This window comes from Chiloscyllium punctatum, chromosome 3, assembly GCF_047496795.1.
Source record: "Chiloscyllium punctatum isolate Juve2018m chromosome 3, sChiPun1.3, whole genome shotgun sequence".
Lineage (NCBI taxonomy): Eukaryota > Metazoa > Chordata > Chondrichthyes > Orectolobiformes > Hemiscylliidae > Chiloscyllium > Chiloscyllium punctatum.
The window spans coordinates 124200227-124219302 of NC_092741.1; the positions used below are offsets into that span (position 1 = coordinate 124200227).

The window sequence follows — 19076 nt, forward strand, 5'->3', positions numbered from 1 at the left end:
TTAATTGTATTCACATTTGGAGTTTATGGAGAGTGCACAAGGCTAGGCTGTAGGTAAATATGACCTCTTATTCAATAGTACCTTTTCTTTACAGGCAAAGTCTTAACTTGAGGCATTTATATTGAACCACCTCCCAGTGTTGATTGCACCCTCACCACTGACAGTCATGTTTCCAGCCTCCCAGCTTTCCTGCATGATGTTAAAATGATTTTCAAATGTTATAGCTGAAAACGTGTTGCTGGAAAAGCGCAGCAGGTCAGGCAGCATCCGAGGAGCAGGAGAATCGACGTTTCGGGCATGAGCCCTTCTTCAGGAATGAGGAAAGTGTGTCCAGCAGGCTAAGATAAAAGGTAGGGAGGAGGGACTTGGGGGAGGGGCGTTGGAAATGCGATAGGTGGAGGGAGGTTAAGGTAAGGGTGATAGGCCAGAGTGTGGGTGGGGGCGGAGAGATGAGGAAGAAGATTGCAGGTTAGGAAGGTGGTACTGAGTTCGAGGGTTGGGACTGAGACAAGGTGGGGGGAGGGGAAATGAGGAAACTGTAGAAATCTGAGTTCTGAGATTTGTGTAAAGCAAGTTTTATTTGACCAACGTGATTGTGCTCAAGTGTTTGCAATGCAGAGGGTAGGGTGCTGATAAATGTCATGCAATTGACATTGCACATGTTAAAGGGGCAAGAATACAAAGGTGGCTAAGGGACAGAAAACAAGTTTAAGTTAGACACTTTTTGATCTACCAGGTGGGGGGTGGTCTGGGGACACAGGCAGGAAGGTGAAGCAATGACCCCAGTCCGATTGGTCATAATCCTATCGAATGGTGGAGTAAGTTTGATCAGCTGACGACCTCCTGTTTCTATTTCTTCTGATCATTTGGATGTAGTGGTGAATAGTTGGCTTTTATTTTCAGGCTGGAGGATATTATGCAGTCGTGCTCCACATTAGGAACCCTGCTACTTCTCATATTTACTAAATATCTGGACCTCAGGCAAAATTTTAAAGTCTGAAGATGACCCTAAATTTAGAAACACCATAGCAGGAAGAGGATAGTAGCAAACATTTGGAGGATGTATGCACAGTTCGTGTGACAGCTGAGACTTCAAGCAGAACACAGTGTCTCAGTAGTTAGCACTGCTGCTTCGCAGTGCCAGGGACATGGGTTCAATCCCAACCTTGGGCAACTGGATTTGTGTGGGGTTTGCATGGTGTTTGTATGGGTTTCCTCCCACAGTCCAAAGATGTGGAGGTTAGGTTAATTGGCCGTGCTAAGTTGCCCATAGTATTCAGGGGTGTGTAGGTTAGGTGTATTAGTTAGGGATAATAAGGGAGGGGAATAGATCTGGGTGGGTTACTCTTTGGAGTATCAATGTGGACTTGTTTGGGCCAAATTGTTAGTTTCCACACCGTAGAGATTCTATGAACAATGTAAAGTCATGCATATTGGAAGGAAGTATGAGGACAGGCAATACAACAATAAAGTTTTAAGGAGAATATAGGAACAAAGAGCTGGTGATTCACAAATCATTGTACATGTGTATGGTGAATTGATAAGGGTGTTAAAAAATATCTGTACGAGATTCTTAGCCAAGCATATTAAAACAAGGAAAGGCTGCTATACACAGCACTGATTAGGTTTCAGCCAGTATGATGCACCCAGTTATTGGCACAGTTCACAAAGAATGTCAAGGCTTTGGAGATGATTTACAGGAGAATTACTAAAATGATACCGGGTATGAGGGAGGAATGAGAAATGCTTGGAACAGTGGATGGAATGAACTGGAATGTATTGTCTGAGTGCACAAGTGGATATGATAGAGGAGGAGGCTGAAAAGGCTGGAGATGTTTTCCCTGGAGCATTGGAGGCTGAGGGGTGACCTTATAGAGGTTTATAAAATCATGAGAGGCATAGAAAGGGTAAATAGACAAAGTCTTTTCCTGGGGGTGGGGGGAGTACAAAACTAGAGAGCTTAGATTTAGGGTGAGAGGGGAAAGAATTAAAAGGGACCAAAGAGGCAACTTTTTCACACAGATGATAGTGCATATATGGAATGCGCTATCAGAGGAAGTGATGGAGGCTGGTACAATTACAACATTTAAGAGGCATCTGGATGGGTACATGAGTAGGAAGGGTTTAGAGGGATATGGGACAAGTGCTGGTAAATGGGATTGGATTAATTTAGGCTATCTGGTCAGCGTGGACGGGTTGGACCATAGGGTCTGTTTTCGTGCTGCACATCTCTATGACTCCATGAGTCTGACAACTTAGAAACAGGGGACAGAGCCAAGGAAGATGAAGATTTGAGTTGGATGGTGACAGCTTATATGTGATCCCACTGGGTTTTTGAATGGTACTGTTGGGGAAGTGAGAAAGCACAGGCGTGGAAGCTGTGTTAATTGTAACTTTCACCAAGGAATCCAAAAAGAGAAATACCAAGAGTGCGAACAAACTGCTTCTGCTCAGATTTTGCTGGCGACAAGGGTGGATTTAGAGGCAGAGGAAGAGAGTTTGTGGCATTGACCAAAAATGACAGCATCTGTCTTATCAATATTTAGTTAAGGCAATTTCTGCTTACCTGGTATTACAAACAGGCTGACTGCACAAAGACAGCAGAAGGGACAAGAGATGCGAAGGTGAGGCACACAAAGCAGATCATTAGTATTTATGTGGAAACTAATCAATGAGGGCAACCAGAGGTAACAGAAAGCAAGATCAGAAAGAGAATGCATTGTAAATGACTGTCCAGCAGTTGTCAAATGGATAAGGATGGAACCATGCGAGAGTGTTCCATCCATGTTGGTTGACAGTGGAGAGGCGTCGATGGTTTTCCACACTGTTAAAAGGTGCATACAAATTTGAGAAGGACGAAGTGAAATAGGTATCAATGTCACAGTCACAGGCGACGGCATTTCTAACTTTGGTAAGAGCCACGTCAGTGCTTTAACCCAATTATTTACCTTCAAACAGGGAGTTCAGGGAAAGCTGAGGATAAATATGGAAGGCAACAACTTTGGGATTTTCAAGGAGAAAAGGAGGTTGGACATGAGAGATTAGTTTGCAAACACATAATAATTAAATAAAGGTGCAATGTCATTCTCTACCAGTGGGGTGTCATTTTAATGAATTTATTTACAAGTCCAAAAATAGTTACCTCGTGCAAGACAAATTACTTTTGCTCTTGAAGCTTACAGCAGCAACATTTTACAGGAAATAGTAAAGGTCAGGCCAACGCTGAGATGAATGCTTCAAATATTGCCGCTGTCATCAGATGTTGTTTGCAGTGCGGTTACTGGTCTGTGATGTAGTTACATTTGCAAGCGCTACTTGTTCTGAAGTTTTGGAAATGTTATCAAAATGGCAGATCTGTGTGGTGAACGACTTGCGGCTTTCTGTGCTCAGCCGGGCTCTGTTCAGATGCTCATCATTCTGACGGTCCATCCGGAAACAACAAGAGAAGGCAGTTTTAAATTCTTCCCGGAATTTGCCTTGGGGGGAAAAAGCAAGCATATTTCAATTGCTTTGGACCACTGCTGAGCTAACTGATATTATTAGTGCCATTTGGACCAGAGAAAACACAATTTATACAAATATGTTTGAAAAGGAGATAAAACTCCTACTGATTGAATGAATAACTAATCAAATTCAATATGATCCTCACTGAGCACATACATTTTTATTTTGTTTCTCATTATCTGTTAAAATCCCTCCAAGCGAAATTTGAGTGTTGTTTCAAAGAGAAAAATTAAGTTTCAAGCCAACTAATAGTGAAACAATGCAAGTATGCACTAGAATTCGATAAGAGGATTTGAGTTAAAGGGAAAGGTTGAAAGGCTGAGGTGATTTTCCCTGGAGCTTTTGAGGCTGAGGAGTAAAATTATAGAGGTTTAAGATCATGAGAGGCTTGGATAGAGTAAATAATCAAGGTCTTTTTCTGAGGATGGGGTGTCCAAAACTACAGGGCATAGGTTTAAGATGAGAAAAGAAAGATTAAAAGGGACCTAAGGGGCAACTTTTTCATGCAGAGGGTGATGCGTGTATGGAATGAGCTGCCAGAGGAAGTGGTGGAGGCTGGTACAATTGCAGCATTTAAAAGGCATCTGGATGGGTATATGAATAGGAAGGGTTTAGAGGGATATGGGCCAAGTGCTGGCAAATGGGACTAGATTAATTTAGGATAACCAGTCAGCGTGAATGAGTTGGACATCCACATGACTAATAAAATCGTTGCTGATAGTCTGCCTCAATTTCACCTCTTGCTCTCTCCTCACATCCCTTCATTTCCTCAGTATTGAAAGACCCAAACTTGAAAATACGCAAAGACTGAGCATAAACTGCTTCCTGGACTGGGGGATTCTTCTTCATTTTAGTCTTCAGTGGCTGACTGTCCTGTTTGGAATGATGGATTATGAATTTTGAATTATGCTTTTACCTCAGCTGATGACCCAACTGGATGTCAGATTGCACAATGAAGCCTGGCCTTCTAGATCACATTTTTATGTCTTTTTTGTTTAGTGAATGCTCTATCATTGAAGCATTTTACATGAGGTAATAGAAGTTTACATCAAGGAAGAACTAAATTAAAGCAAGTTAATCAATATATGAAAGACAGCAAGCAAGATCTATACATACAAAACAACAAAATTTCAACCTGTTTCCTGACACTATCCATTACAGAGACTCAAGTCCAGGGAAATTATACCCCTACCTTGATCGTTCTAATTAACCAACTCCTTACAGTTTCCTCCCTGTGGATTGTGAAGACAATTAGTGAGTCCTTTCCAAGTCAAACTCTATGAACCTTTCTCAGATTTGAGCACCTAAACTTTATCATTTCTACTGACCTTCTGATTTCTTGCCAAACTCTCCTGTTTTGATATACTCATAAGTTAAACCTCTCTGCTGAGTTAACTTGTCCTTCAACTGCCATATACTCCTTTCAGGAATTAAACTAAATGTATCTTCTGAGCTCAAGGCAATTGTCAAAGAATCCCTAAAGTGTGGAAGCTGGCAATTCGCCCATCAAGTCCACACCAACCCTCTAAAGAGCAGCCACCCTGACCTACCCTTGTGCCCCTTATCCTATCCTATTCCTGTAAGCCTGCATTTCCCATGGCTAATCCACCTAGCCTGCACATCCCTGGACACTATGGGCAATTTAGAATGGCCAATCTACCTAATCCCCACATCTTTGGACTGGGGGAGGAAACTGGAGCACCCAGGGAAACCCATGCAGACACAGGGAGAATGTGCAAATGCCACATTATTGTCATCTGAACTGGATTAAAACTTTTTCAATCTTGGATTCTTCCGAACTGAAAATAAAGCAAACAGCCTTCAATGTTAACCATTCGTAAACCATTATGAACATCTTTCAATTAAAGCACAGAGGGGTGAGGAGTAATTGTGAAAATGGTGCTGGAAGGACTATCTGGCCCTTTGTTTCTCTTTTAAAAAGGAAACCATTCATAAAAATGACCAAAACCCATATGCCTCTATTTTGAAATCTAAAATAGACAAATGATATTGAATTATGTAAATGGTGCAATTTTCATCATAATTAGGACAGCAGTTTTTCCTGACTTGGTCAGCAGCACTTTTCCATCTCCATCAGCAGCCACCACAATGAGGGGTTTAGACAGAATTGACTGGGAGAAACTGTTCACATAGAGAAAAGGGGTTAAGAAGCTAAATTAAACTGACTTGCCAAAAGAAATAACAGCTGCATGCAGACTTTTTTATGAAGTGAGTAATTTAGGTTTGGAATGTGCTTCTTGATAGGCAGATTTTATCATGTCTCTCACACAGAATTGAACAACTACCTGAAGACAATATGTTCACAGCCAAAGGCAATGGATTAAGGCTAGAGAGCTGGCGTATGCACAATAGGCACTAGAGCCTAGTATTGTACGATCATTAACATAACCGCAGCCATAAACACTGCGACAACATAATTGACCACCAAATGTGTGCAGAAAACTTTTCTCTGCCAGCTGAGCACTGAGGTGTAAATTGATGGACCTATGAAGACCCTTTGCTATTTGCAAGTATAATGAATCTTATTAGTGCTGCAATAATCAGTGCTCCACAGGGATGAGGAAGTTCAATGAATCAACTTGACACTTCCCACATGCCACATGAGATACCTTCTCGTTGCTCAAATGAATCAAGCAACACAGCCGAAATGCACAAATCACCTGCAGTTCCTGGATTTTTTTCTCATTCACTCAGGGAACATGGGCTTTGCTGACTGGCCAGCATTTATTGCTTGTTCCTAGTTGCCCCCGAGAAGGTGGTGATGGGTTGCTTTCTTAAACCACTGCAGTCCATATGCTTTAGGTTGACCCACTATGCTGTCTGGGAGGGAATTCCAAGATTTTGACCAAGCGACAATGAAGGAGTGGCGATATATTTCTAAGTCAGGACGGTGACTGGCTTGGAGGGGAACTTGCAAGTGATGCTGTTCCCATGGATCTGCTCTCCATGTCCTTCGAGGTGGTAGCAGGTATGGACTTGGATGGTGCTGTTTGAGGATCTTTGGTGAATTTCCACAGTGCATCTTGTAGATGCTACACACTATTGTTACTGAGAACTAATGATGAAGGTAGTTGATGTTTGTGGATGTGATGCCAATCAAGGAGACTTCTTTGTTCTGGATGGTGTCAAGTTGATTCAGCTGCAAATACAGTTCTGATTTGTGCTTTGTGGATGATGGACAGGCTTTGAGGACTCAGGATGTGAGCTACTTACTGCTGTATTCCTAAACTCTGACCTACTCTTACAGCCACTATATTTATACGGCATGTCCAGTTCATTTTCTGGTCAATGGTAACCTCCAGGATGATGAATTGGGGGATTAAGTGATGATAACACCATTGAACATCAGCGTTTAGATTCTTTCTTAATGAAGATGGTCCTTGCCTGGCATTTGTCAGATAGTGAACGTTATTTGCCATTTTTCACCTGAAGTCTGTATATTTTCTAGGTCTTGTCACATTTGAACATGCACTGCTTCAGTAACTGAGGTGTTGTGAATGGTACTGAACATTGTGCAATCATTGGCGAACTTTCCCATTTCTGACCTTATGATGGAGGGAAGGTCATTGATGAAGTGGCTGAAGATGGTTGGGCCTTGGACATTATCCTGAGGAACTCCTACAGAAATGCCTGGGAGGTGAGATAACTGACCTCCAACAACCACAACCATCTTCCTATGTACGTGGTATACCTTAGAGAATTGTGGTTAGATATTAAATTGTGCCAAGCAATGTGCATCAGGGAGCAGAATGTACTGTACCTATTTGTTACTGCTACATTAAAGAGCGTGGAGCAATTTTGCTCTATAGTCATTGTAATGAATCAAACTTGCAGTCACAACAGCTGTTTGTTGACCACGCATCTATGTGAGATCTGTGATCTTATAGGCACCCAGTACCTCTTAAAGGGGAAATGCATGCTTGGTGTTGCATATAAAGGAAGCCACGTAAGGAAAGAAATTGATAATGATCCTAAAGTCAGTGCTGTAGGTTCTCTGCTATCCTGGAGACCCCAGGCCAAGCAGAGAACTGGAGGAGAGAAATTCTCTTCCCTCAAAGGGGACAGAAAGCCTTCCAGGAAATAACTCCAAAACCAGTGAGAAAGTATTGCAGAGGTAAATGGTTGCCGCTACATAGTTGCAATGCTCAGAGATGTTCAATGATCTCCTCTGTTCACACCTTTGCCATATTCAGTCCTTCTATTCACAATACTCTCCCATCATCTTCGCTTCACTTTTCCACAATCGTTTCACTCCACTTCCTCGTCCCTACATACTGACTGCCGAGCACTCTCACATAGCTCATATCTGGTACAAATGTTTAAGAGACACAGTGATCCTGATAGTCTCAGGCACTGTTGCTTATCACAAGGTCTGCAACTCAAGCTCTAGTGGAGCAGTTAATCGAGCTCAGAACCAACTTCCTTTGGCAAGTGAAGACTGCTTGTACATTGCTCTTGACTGAAATTCACTGAAGATTAATCTCTCAACATATGCTGGGAGTGTAAACAGAATCCTTCTCCTTCTTCTCATCTCTATCTTTGTCCCCCTTACCCTACAGCTCCAAAGATAATCCTGTCAGACCATCTTTAATTGAAAACTGCTTGGAATGTAGTCAAATCTGCTTCTCAATATTTCCCTTTAAATTTCCAGAGTCCAAAGACATTTTAAAAAATGCCCAGAAATAACCAGAAAGATCAAATCGCCCACTAACCCGTATATTTAACTGCACTATTCCATTACATGACATGCTAAAAGACCCATTGTGTTTACCAGCATGGGGTTTTGAACCAGCTCCTGGCATGGTATTCCAATATCACATAGCAACCCCTCAACAAACACAAGGGTATAATTTAAATACTTGAGCCACTGCTCTAAATAGGTTGCCTGTCAGTCCACAGAACAACTCCACATAGTATGATGTGGCTGCCATTCTAGATGTTACCCTCCTTTCCAAACCTGTCAGTTGACTACAAATGAAGGATAGCCACCGAGCTGTGGCTGAGCATGATGGAGGATGGAACAGAGAGGCAGTGAATTCATGAGCCATTAATTTGCTGCCCACGCATGTGTCATAAGGTAACAAATATTTCTTTCATGAAACTAAATGCTTTCTTAACATTCATTGCTAATCATGAAAAACCTTCCTGGACAATGTCAAATCACAGTTCATTTTTTTGAAGCCTGAGTAATTCCATCCACTTGATTAATTGATTCTCTGTTCATGTCGCTGCTACATAACATGAATGGCAAATTATTCTATTCTTTCATTGTGCAGCTGGTCTGTGATCTCTGCTTAAAAACCATAACAGTCAATATTCAGCTCCTCAATGAGTGGAAGGACTGTGTTGAGCTCAGCCTACAGCATGGCAGTCATGAGGGAAATCTGAGTGTCAATACAAGGAGGTCTGATGTTGACAAACTCAATAACTTGCATTGGTGTAGTATCTTTAATGGAGTTAGCATTCTAAGATCCTTCATGCAAGCATTATAAAGCAAACTTAGACAGTGAGCCACAAAAAGCAATATTGGGATAAGTGGCCATGATCAGAGGAAGATATAGACAGATAGATAGATAGAATGACAGATGTACAGACAGACGGACACAGACAGACAGATAGATAAGCACGGAAGCAGACCCTTTGGTCCAACTTGTCCATGCTGACCAGATATCCTAAATTAATCTTGTGCCATTTGCCAGCACTTGGCCCATATCCCTCTAAAGCCTTCCTATTCATATACCCATCCAGATGCCTTTTAAATGTTCTAAGCACACCAGCCTCCATCACTTCCTCTGATAGCTCATTCCATTCACACACCCAACCTCTGCGTGAAAAGGTTGCTCCTTACATCCCTTTTATATCTTTTCCCTCTCACCTTAAACCTATGCCCTCTAGTTTGGACTCCCCTAAACTGGAAAAAAGAACTTGGCTATTCACCCTATCCATGCCTCATGATTTTATAAATCTTTATAAGGTCACCCCTCAGGCTATTCAGCCTCTCCCTACAGCTCAAACCCTCCAACCCTGGCAACATCTTTGCAAGTCGTTTCTGCACCCTTTCATATAGCAGGGAGACCAGAAGTGAACACAGAGTTCCAAAGGATACACAGACAGACAGACAGACTGTGGAAGAAGAGGGGGAAGAGTTTTAGGGAGGGGATTCCAAAGCTTAGGGCCTAGGCAGCTGAAGACCTAAATGTGGAACAATTAATAATTGGGGGTGCTTGTGAGTACAGATTAAATAAGTGCAGAGCCTAGGGCAACCATCAAAGACATCTCAGTACAAACTGCAGAACAAATGCTTAAAGAGTTAAATATCTTCAAATATATCACATTGTGAGACATTTAAATAACCCCAGTCAGATTCATCAAAATCAACAGCCTTTGATCCTGGCAGATTAGTTACAATATCTGACCTCATTAAGCTGTACATTATGAGAATTTTCATGTGAACTCTCTCTGCCTAGACCTGTCTGAGCTGCATGCCGCCTATCCCCCCTTTGGGTAAGTCTTTCTGTGTGAGAAATGAGATGGCCACTGACTGTCGACAGCAAGCATCAGTTCTATTAGATTTGATAGCACAGATAAGGAAGAAATGTTTCCACCTGCAGAGAGACAATAACCAGAAGAGAGAGATTTTTAAGATAATCGTCTGTAACCAGAGGGAGGATGATATTTTATTTTCCACACTGCATATCATTATAGGCTGGAATACTATCTCAAAAGGAAGTGGGTTCAATAATAGTTTTAAAAAAGGAATTCAATCTGTACTTGCATAGGAATAATTTGTTGTGAAAGGTAATTGGATAGCTGTTTCAGAGATCAAGCGCAGGCTGAATCTTTGGCCTTTTTGCTGGATTATTGGTAATCATCTGTTTGAACAAAGTCCTTTATTCATGAAATGTAACAATAGCATACAGCTACACAGCTTCAGGATGCTATAACTTGAGGATATAGTTTTCCTTCTGTAAGGTCCTTTTTAAGGACTGTTGTTGAGCACACTAAATGCCATATGCACTGCTTCATTGTAACTTTAGCATGTTTCCAAAGTGGCCCATACAAACAAAGCTATTCCATGCCTTGCAGAATTGAGGTGGAATTGAATCCTGGAGTAAACCTATCACTCAACATCTCCCAATATTTCAAGGTTAATTTGCTAAGGGAGAATTTGGAAGGTAGTGAATCTTTGCAACTTTCTTCCTTGAAAGGCAATGGAAGCAGATTCATTAATTTTTGATAAGCAAAGGATGAAAGGTCATTAGGAGAGAGGCAGGAATGTGGACTAATCATGATCTTATTGAATGGCAGAACCAGCTCCAGGGATGAGTGGCTTACTCCTGTTTTTTTGATTAGATTAGATTAGATTACTTACAGTATGGAAACAGGCCCTTCGGCCCAACAAGTCCACACCGCCCCGCCGAAGCACAACTCACCCATACCCCTACATTTACCCCTTACCTAACACTACGGGCAATTTAGCATGGCCAATTCACCTGACCTGCACATCTTTGGACTGTGGGAGGAAACCGGAGCACCCGGAGGAAACCCACGCAGACACAGGGAGAACGTGCAGACTCCACACAGTCAGTCGCCTAAGGCGGGAATTGAACCCGGGTCTCTGGCGCTGTGAGGCAGCAGTGCTAACCACTGTTCCTAAACCATAGAACTAGATGTAGTCTGTGTTCCAGACAAAACACAAGTAAGGGTATGTACAGTCTTGGGGGCAGCAATGGATTAGCAGAGAAAGCTTTTATTCTTGCAGAAGAATCTTATTCTACGGGAATGACCAACAATTTACCAGCAACTGAGAGAAAACTCAGATAAATTGTGCAGTTCCATAATTTTACAAGAATGACTCAGTTTGCAGGGACGGTTGAAATATAGCCCAGCAGACCAAATGCTGAAAAGGTAGCATGAGCAGAAACAATATTTGACAAGATTTGTTGGGAGTACAATAGAATGCTTTAAGAAATCTCACAGAAACTCCTTAGGGAACAGTGAGCTGTCATGAAATACTGAGCAAGAGCAGAGTGTGGTAGCTATGCATTTTGAAAAACATACAGGATTATATTTTGTCTATGCCAAACAAAGGGTTCAGAAAAGATTTACAAGGATGTTGCCAGGGTTGGAGGGTTTGAGCTATAGGGAGAGGCTGACTAGGCTGCGGTTACCTTCCTGGGCAGCTGAGGCTGAGGAGTGACCTTATTGAAGTTTATAAAAACATATTCATTTAATTTTAAAGAGAAAGTGCATTTGGTCCTAGTCAACTAGAGATAGATTGAAGTGACAATTCTCGATTCAACCATAGCAGACTCAGTGACCAGAGCACAGAAAAGGTTCCTTGTGATACACAGTGTCCCAGGCGATCTAATATCAGACATTGGACCTCCATTTGTGAATGAGGATTGAAGGTTAGGAGGCAGACATCAAGCAGCTGACAAGTTCTCTACTCTACCCTCAGTCAAACAGAGAGGTGAAAAGAACAGTCAAAATTGTGAAGTCACTGATGCATAAGAATCTAGATGGGCAATTAGCTCTATGTGGTTACACAGCAACACTAATGATTAATGGGTACTTATTGTAAATGGAGAGAAAATCAAAAACAGTACCAGTTTAGAACATTACCTGGTGTTGTGTGATTTTTAACTCAGGTCAAACATAACTTCCCAAAACTGCAAGAGAGATAAATAACTAACAAAATGCCATGCTAAAACGCAGCAGAGATAGTACAATTATAGACACAAGGTGAAAATTCTGTCAACTATAAAGCCAGAACACAAAGTCTGGTTAAGGGACAGGATAGTTGAAGTTACAGTCACCAGTCACAGATCAACCTGGATGCCATAGTGTCAGAACACCTGTAAGGGCAGCGAGGAGCAACAGGACTGCATTGATCTGACCTTGGCCAAGCATGTATATGATGATCACAGGATGTGGGACAGTCATAGCTTTACTACAAACAGTGTACAGAATGGTACAACTATTCCCAAGTTCAACACCATCACTCTTAGCGCCGAACACAAGTGAAACCAGATCAGAATATCCAGGCAGAGTTCCAGATTATCTCAACCTTTGAGATTCAGACTTTGGTGAGCGAGGGGAACATGCTGATAATGGTGATAACATTGGTAATGGAAATAATGATGTTAATAATGGCGCTAGCGATTACAAAGATCATGTAAGTAAGGAAAAAAACACTACTGAAATAATGTAGACCAAGTAGAGAGAAACTTGGGTGGACGTGTAGCATAACAAGATTTAATAACTAATGATATGGCGTAGATGACAATTGGAGACAGGACAGACAGAGAGAGAGGTCTTAGGCACATTGCTAAAGAACTGTTTCCCATAACCTGAATTTAAAATTGTAAATAAGGAATGATATAGTACAGCAGTGGAAGAGCCTTATTTAGAGATAGAGAGCAAGCTGCCTCAGGTACAATATATCTCAACCTGAGATCCTCCAGATTGTTATTACAATAAGCTGGTAGCACTACTGGCTTAAAGCACAAGGTAAGGCAACTATAATTGATTGTTGGAAAGATCCAGCTCTTTCACTGAGGAGGAAATTTGCCATCCTTACTGGGTCTGGCCTACATGACTCTAGGCCCTTTGTCATGTGGTTGTCTTTTAACTGAAATGGCCAAAACAATTTGAACAGTGATACCCATATCCCATGAGAGAATTTTTAAACTGTGCTGAGTGATCACTTTTAGCAGAGGATTGGAGGGCCAAAGATATTTGCAAATCCTTATCAGTATTATTGGGCCATGGTAGCTACTAACAGGCAGGCAATACACTGAAGCAATTGAAAATTTGAATAAGCTTTTAATGAAATTATGCCCTCCACACAAATAGCTAATATGAGATCACCTGCATTAATGAGTAAATTAAATCTCAACATGTGGTGTATCACAGTTGAAAAACCACAAAAATGAATGGAACAGAAAGTGTTAAGCAATGCTGTTTTCTGCACAATTTGATTCTGCAATATTTACTTTGAACCATTTGTCAGACAAGAAATGGGAATACCAATAAATTACGCTAGTTTTATCACATCACCATCAGCTGTGTTTTCTCCTTTATGGTTTGACGTTATGAATCATGCACAGAAAAAATCAACACACGTCCTTAATAATCTAAACTCTCAACTTCCTTGGGGCATGAAGCAGCTCTATCCATCAGTACAATATTGAACTCAGAAAAACATTTTCTAACCAGCCAACTGAAGAATTGACATGGTGACCAAAGAAAATTAACAATTTAAGTGTACTGTTTTGTTACAGTTATAGGTTCCAAATTAGTAAAATCCAAAAAATATTAAGTCAGATTTTGCTGTTTCGGGCCATTTAGTAATGTTTGCTGTTGTCTAATCTGAGTCCAGGACTATTCCTCTCAAAACAATCCTGCCTACTTTTGTATAATGGATCCTCACCACAGTTTGGACTTCAAAGTAACACTCCCTATCACACATCATGCTAAATGCCACAATATATGATAGTCATTGAGAAATAACTCCACAAAGGCTGGTATCCCATCATCAAGTCACCCTTTTTTTCATGTGCACAGTACATGACACTGACCCAGCTAGCTCAGATCCGGCTCCTAGAGTGAGCAGAACCTCTGATTCTCCCCGTCAGGCAGGATTCCCTGACTGGACCAGATTAACAGCCAATCAGGGAACTCATATTCTACGAGATCCACCTCGTTGGATTGTTCCAATCACTATAAGAGATATACCAGAGATATATAAGGATGAATCTAATATGTCAATGTTCTCTCTCTCTCTTCGAAAGTGTCTCATTCTAGCATATGTTCTAGACTATTCCTTTTTGTGCTTTCCAACTCCACCCACACTGTGCAATTTATGCTCAGTGCTATGCAGCTCTGTGACATCATTGCAAGGTTCCTCCAGGGTCCTGAAGCCCTTACAAAATGAGGAACAAGTTATATTGGAACAGGATCTAATTTTACTAAGATTATAAAGAAGACTTAAAGGTCTTACTGCTTTGGGATCCAAAGTTGTTACCCTTTCCCAGTCTATATGACACCATCATACTGAGTGATGCTTAATGCAGTTCAGACCCTCACAATCTCATGGAAAGCTTTTGAATGGTAAGTTAAAAAGGTCCTTGTCATGCTCCTCATTGCCAAGGCTCCCATGCCGCCTCCTTAGGCCCTTATATCCCCACACCAAGGCACATTTCTATGTTCATCCATAATGTATACACAATGTATAGAATTAAGGAACTGTATATGACTCCATAGTTGGAAGTCGACAAAAAGCTTTTGAAAAAAGGTGCATTTATGACTTTTCATAATTAACATCAGCGTGTTTAAGAAAACTCCATTCAATGCTTTCCAATGAAAGTGTTAATTATCCAAATCATTTAAAGTTTCAATACCTGAAATGGCAAGACACTTTATATCATTTAAGCTTGCGTAAATAAACATTGTGAAATTTAAAATTGAAATCAGGCATGTCGAGCTGTCAGCCCAGTAAGGGGCTGAGGTCCTGCAGCTGTCTAATGGCTATTTGACTTCTCAGTAAAGTATTCTAGGCTTCAACTTCCACCAAGTACAATAAAGATCCTGCCTTTGAAGTCGGTGTTTCTCAAAGCAGGTTCAGAATCATAGAGTCCCTACAATGTGGAAACAGGCCCTTTGGCCCAACAAGTCTACACTGACCCTCCAAAGAGTAACTCACCCAGACCCATTCCCCCACTACTCTGTATTTTACCCCAGACTAATGCATCTAAACTACATATCCCTGACACTATGAGGCAACTTAGCATGGCCAATTTCTCCAAACTGTACATCTTTGGACTGTGGGAGGACACCAGAGCACCCAGAAGAAACCCACACAGACACGGGGAGAATGTGCAAACTCCACACAGACAGTCGCCCGAGGCGGGAATCGAACCTGGGTCCCTAGTGCTGTGAAGCAGCAGTGCTAACTACTGAGCCGCCATGGGGAATTTTTCAAATTCATGTTATCTGCCATTGTGCATGGGAAATCATATTACACAAACTTAACTGAGTTTTTTGAGGACAAAACCAAAGAGATAGATGGGGATAGAGCAGTAGACATTGTCTACATGGACTTTAGTAAAGCTTTTTACAAGGTTCTGCATGAGAAACTAATTTAAAAAGTTTGATCAAATGGGATTCAGGGAGAGCTTGCCAATTGGATACAAAGTTGGCTTGATGATTGGAGACAGAGGGTGGTGGTGGAGGGTTGTTTTTCAGACTGGAGGCCTGTGACTAGCGGTGTTCTTCAGGGATCAGTGCTGAGTCCAGTTTTGTTTGTCATTGATATAAATGATTTGAATGAGAATTTAGGAGGCATGGTCAGTAAGTTTGCAGAGGACAACAAAATTGGTGGTATAGTCAACAGTGAAGAAGGTTATCTAAGTTTACAAAGGGTTCTTGATCCATTGGGCCAAATGGGCTAATGAGGAGTGGCAAATAGAGTTTAATTTGGATAAATGCAAGGTATTGCATTTTGATAAAGCAAACAAGGGCAGGACTTGTATAGTTAATGATAGGGCCCTGGGTAGTGTGATTGAACAGAGAAATCAAGGGGTTCAGGTATGTAGTTCTTTGACTTTGGATCATAAGTGCACCAGATGGGTAAGAAGGCATTTGGCACACTTGCCTTCAGTGTTCAGACCATTGACAGCAGGAGTTGGGGCATCATGTTGAGGTTGTACAGAATGGTTGTGAGGCCATGTTTGGATTACTGTGTATAGTTCTTGTCACCCTGCTGTATGAAGGATATTATTAAGCTAGAGAGGGGTCAGAAAAGATGTACCAGAATGTTGCAGGGACTGAAAGGTTTGAATTATAAGGATAGGCTGAATAGATTAGGTTCCCTACAGTATGGAAACAAGCCCTTCGGCCCAACAAGTCCACACCGACCCACCCAGGCCCATTCCTCATATTTACCCCTGACTAATGCACCTAACACTATGGGTAATTTAGCATGGCCAATCCACCCAACCTGCACATAGAGTCATAGAGATGTACAGCATGGAAACAGACCTTTCGGTCCAACCCGTCCATGCCGACCAGATATCCCGTCCCAATGCCAGCAACTGGCCAATAGTTCTCCAAACTCTTCAAATTCATATACCCATCCAAATTCCTCTTAAATGTTGCAATTGTACCAGCCTCCACCACATCCTCTGGCAGCTCATTCAATATGCGTACCACCCTCTGCATGAAAATGTTGCCCCTTAGGTCTCTTTTATATCTTTCCCCTCTCACCCTAAACCTATGTCCTCTAGTTCTGGAATCCCCGACCCCAAGGAAAAGACTTTGTCTATTTATCCTAACCATTCCCCTCATAATTTTGTAAACCTTTATAAGGTCACCCCTCAGCCTCCAACGCTCCAGGGAAAACAGCCCCAGCCTGTCCAGCCTCTCTCTGTAGCTCAGATCCTCCAACCCTGGCAACATCCTTGTAAATGTTGCACTAGAGGGTATTGGTCTGGATGGGACGCTCTTCCAAGGGTCAGTGTAAACTCGATGGGCTGAATAGCCTGCTTCCACACTGTAGGGATTCTATAATTTCAATGATATTCCCATATCAGGATGGTGCAGGACTTGGAAGGAATCATGTACATTGTGCTGTTCCCATTGCATCTGCTACCCTCATTCCTCAAAGTGGAAAAGGTTTTGGATTTGGAACATGCCTTGATAAGTTGTTGCAATGCATCTTGTAGATGTTACACACTCCTTCCACTGTGGGAGATGTTACACACTCCTTCCACCGTTAGAAGGAGCCAATCTTTAAGGTGGTGTATGGGGTGCTAATCATGAGGGTTGATTTGTCCTAAATGGTATTGAGCCTCGAGGGTGCTGTTGGAGGCAAACATCTAGATAAATTGGACAATATTCAATCACATTCCTGAATGTTGCCTTGTAGATAGCAGACGTACTTTGGGGAGGCAGCAAGTGAATTGACACAGAATTCCCAACCTCTGACCTACTTTTGTAGCCCCACGTTTTGTATGGCTTGTCCAATTAAGATTTTATCAATGGTGACATGTTGATGGAAGAATTGTCAATTAAGCTAAGGTCATCACATTTTTGTGCATTTTTAATGCACAACATTTTGGTATTGTCATACTCTTCAGGTCAATGCATTATCACAATATTACTTAAACTTCTCACGAAAAGAGTGCAATGGGGAGAACATAATAAACACATTGGAGAGTATAATGCTGCTAAAGATTGGCAACAGCCAGAATCAGGAAGAACAGTGTTGCAAGATCGAGTAGTATGCTAAATTTGTGTGACAACAGAATAATGCAAATACAATGCCTGATAACTCAATTTGTTTTCCTAGTACTTTATACTCAGCATTTTACTTGCACCGTATAACAAAGTATCCATTCTGATGTGCAATTTTCACCATTTATGTTATATTTTCCTTCTCCTTTTGTTAATGTATAAACATCCAGCCACCACTATGCATAAGGAATTGGATAACCAAAATAAACATTGGCTCATTTATTAAGAAATAGAAAAGTTGGGAGCAGTACTAACTAGAGAAATTGGAATATTGCGTGCAATTCTGATCTCCTTCCTATCAGAAAGATGTTGTGAAACTTGAAAGGGTGCAGAAAAGATTTACAGTTATTAAAAAGAGGGAGATTTAATGAACTCAAAACACCACAGGATATTTTTCGGAATACAATCTTTACTTCCTCAAATAACAGTTGTAAAGTAAAGCAGTTTGTTGATTGCATCTCCCTAATACATGGAATGGCTAATTGATCCATCTCTCAGAAAACTGCAGAATGATCCATGGAATTGCCTGCAAGATTCAGGTGCAAGCAGATTTGTTGTTATTGTTCCCTGGATCATGCCTTCATATGAATAGATATTGCAGCCAAGGTGGGCTACATTCAGGAAAGCTAAATATTGAAATCAATTGGGACCAGTAATTTGAATTCTATTTATCTGTGATTTCCTCTTGACCCATCATCCAAATAATGTCATCTCTTATTCAGCTGTATCATGAATCTGACTTTGCTCCTCCAGACTTCTGATTACTCAACTTAGTAAACTGGAAGCCACTAGAAAGCCAGCTTCCAGTCAATCCACCCAGATTTGATGCTCATGCTTTACACTTAATTAAAATGAGACCTAAGACTCAATGTTCGAGGCACCTTCGACTTCGCCAAAGGTTTGGGGATTGCTTCCCACAGCTGTGCCCATGCATCTCCAAACTGGGTGTGGCTGAATTTCTGTACCTCACCCTCCCCAAATTTTCCTTAACACAAATAAACTGATATTGATTGGGTCACTTTTGGAATACAGTGTGAAATTCCGATCTCCCTGCAGTAGGAAGGCTGTTGTGAAACTTGAAAGTGTTCAGAAAAGATTCACAAAGATGTTGGCAGGGTTGGAGGGTTTGACCAATAAGAAGAGACTGATGCTATGGACCAGACCAGACCCTCTCAAAGTATTTTAAGAAGACAACCTAGACCCTATTTTTTCTTATTTTAAAGGTAGATGTGAAATGTATGTTCAAGATGAGA

General features: G+C 41.4%; 1 protein-coding gene across 2 annotated transcripts in view; it reads right to left on the reverse strand.

Annotated features, from left to right (window-relative positions):
* Positions 1-3094: 3094 nt before the first annotated feature.
* hcrtr2 (hypocretin (orexin) receptor 2) overlaps positions 3095-19076 on the reverse strand; it is a 73730-nt gene continuing 57748 nt past the window's right edge. For both annotated transcript variants that reach the window (XM_072549785.1, XM_072549777.1), the window contains one exon: positions 3095-3476. In XM_072549785.1, coding sequence (XP_072405886.1) covers positions 3256-3476 — 221 coding nt within the window. In that variant the 3' untranslated portion in view covers positions 3095-3255. The remainder of the gene's footprint in view (positions 3477-19076) is intronic.